Source organism: Bison bison, unplaced genomic scaffold, assembly GCF_000754665.1.
Source record: "Bison bison bison isolate TAMUID 2011002044 unplaced genomic scaffold, Bison_UMD1.0 scf7180017845696, whole genome shotgun sequence".
NCBI lineage: Eukaryota > Metazoa > Chordata > Mammalia > Artiodactyla > Bovidae > Bison > Bison bison.
The window spans coordinates 7,122-8,848 of NW_011476269.1; the positions used below are offsets into that span (position 1 = coordinate 7,122).

The 1,727-nt window shown below is 38.7% G+C and overlaps 1 protein-coding gene across 1 annotated transcript in view; it reads left to right on the forward strand.

The window, feature by feature from the left end:
• Positions 1–1,727, forward strand: part of LOC104986240 (cytoplasmic tyrosine-protein kinase BMX) — a gene marked incomplete at its 5' end in the record, with an annotated part of 17,502 nt that overhangs the window by 5,796 nt on the left and 9,979 nt on the right. The window contains 2 exons of the mRNA XM_010836718.1: positions 160–234; positions 1,075–1,246. Of these exons, the coding sequence (XP_010835020.1) occupies positions 160–234; positions 1,075–1,246 (247 nt within the window). The remainder of the gene's footprint in view (positions 1–159; positions 235–1,074; positions 1,247–1,727) is intronic.

Genomic DNA, 1,727 nt, shown 5'->3' on the forward strand with positions numbered 1-1,727 from the left:
AATATGGTCAAAATAGATTCTTTTGCATGAGAACATTCTGAACTCTGTGCTTTTTCAGCTCCTCTAGACACAGCAGAAGCAGAGATGTGAACCAATGTAATGTAATGTGATGTGATACAATGTGATCATGTGATGATAATGTTGCTGATTTCATTGCAGGCATGATCACACGACTCCGCCACCCTGTGTCGACCAAGGCCAATAAGGTTCCCATCTCTGTGTCCTTGGGAAGCGGTATGGACATGCCCTTGTGCTCCTAAACTCCTATCTTTTGTGGTTTAAAAATATACATATATTTATATGTATATATACATACATTTTTATATATTATACATCTGGTGGCTCAGCGGTAAAGAATCCTTAGTGTGCTTAGTACCCTTAGTTTGGTAAAATAACATTACATTTTCTTATAAAGCAAATTAAACTCTGATCTGGGAGAGTGTCATTATCATAAGTACACAAGGTTGCAAACTAGCCCCATGATCAGGCACAGACTCCAGAATGAGAAAGGACAGGCAGTGGATCCATCTTTTTGGTATGCTCGGGAGATTACAAAATTAGGTTGGTAGGATAGAAAAGATTTTAGTTTGTTCAAGAAAATTAATGAATATATTACAGCTGAGGCCCTCCCTGGCCCTATCTGAACAGGGATCTGCTTCCTGTCTTCCTTTTTTTCCCCCAGTAAATTTACAATAATGACACCCTCCCGGATCAGAGTTTAATTTGTTTTATAAGAAAATGTAATGTTATTTCACCAAGCTAAGAGCACTAAACACATCAAGTCTTTCCAACATACCTCTGGTTGCTAAAGGTTTTTTAACTCTAATCTTTCTTGTCACTAATTGAAGCTACTTCAGGAACAATACTGTTCTGGTGGCATTGTCATGTGGTTTAACAGGTCATAAGATCACATAACTAACAGTTTTCTTTTTAAGTGAGCAACTTTTTAAAAAAGTCTTGCTGTTCTTCATGTTGTCAATATTAAAGTCTCACTGGAGAGGAAGTCACTTGAGAAGCTGTTAGCCTCAAACTCTTCTATTCTTATCCTGAAGAGTGCCTGTCTTGCTTTATTAGGAATCTGGGAACTGAAACGTGAAGAGATTACCCTGTTGAAGGAGCTGGGAAGTGGCCAGTTTGGAGTGGTCCATCTGGGCAAGTGGAAGGGGAAGTATGATGTTGCTGTTAAGATGATCAAGGAGGGCTCCATGTCAGAAGATGAATTCTTCCAGGAGGCCCAGACCATGACGTAAGTTTCTTCTGAGGAATTGTTGTTTAGCCCTCATCATGAGAGGACATTCATGCTAACAGGACTGTCCCTAACATCTGTAAGGCCTGAACCAAGAGTCCACATATCATAGAATATATAATGGAATATTAGCCATAAAAATGAAAAATGTCATTTGCAGCAATATGGATAGACCTAGATATCAGCATATTAAGTGAAGACACAAAAAGACAAATATCATATGACAACACTTATATGCGGAATCTAAAATGGGACTCAAATGAACTTATCTGTGAAAAAGAAACAGACCCACAGACATACAGAACAGACTTGTGGCTGCCAGGGGGGAGGGGAAGTAGGAGGGATGGAGTGGGAGTTTGGGGTGCAAAATGCAAATGCAAATTATTATATACAGAATGGATAAACAACAAGGTCCTACTGTATAGCACAGGGAACTATATTCTATATCCTGTAATAAACCATAATGGAAAAGAAAAAAGAA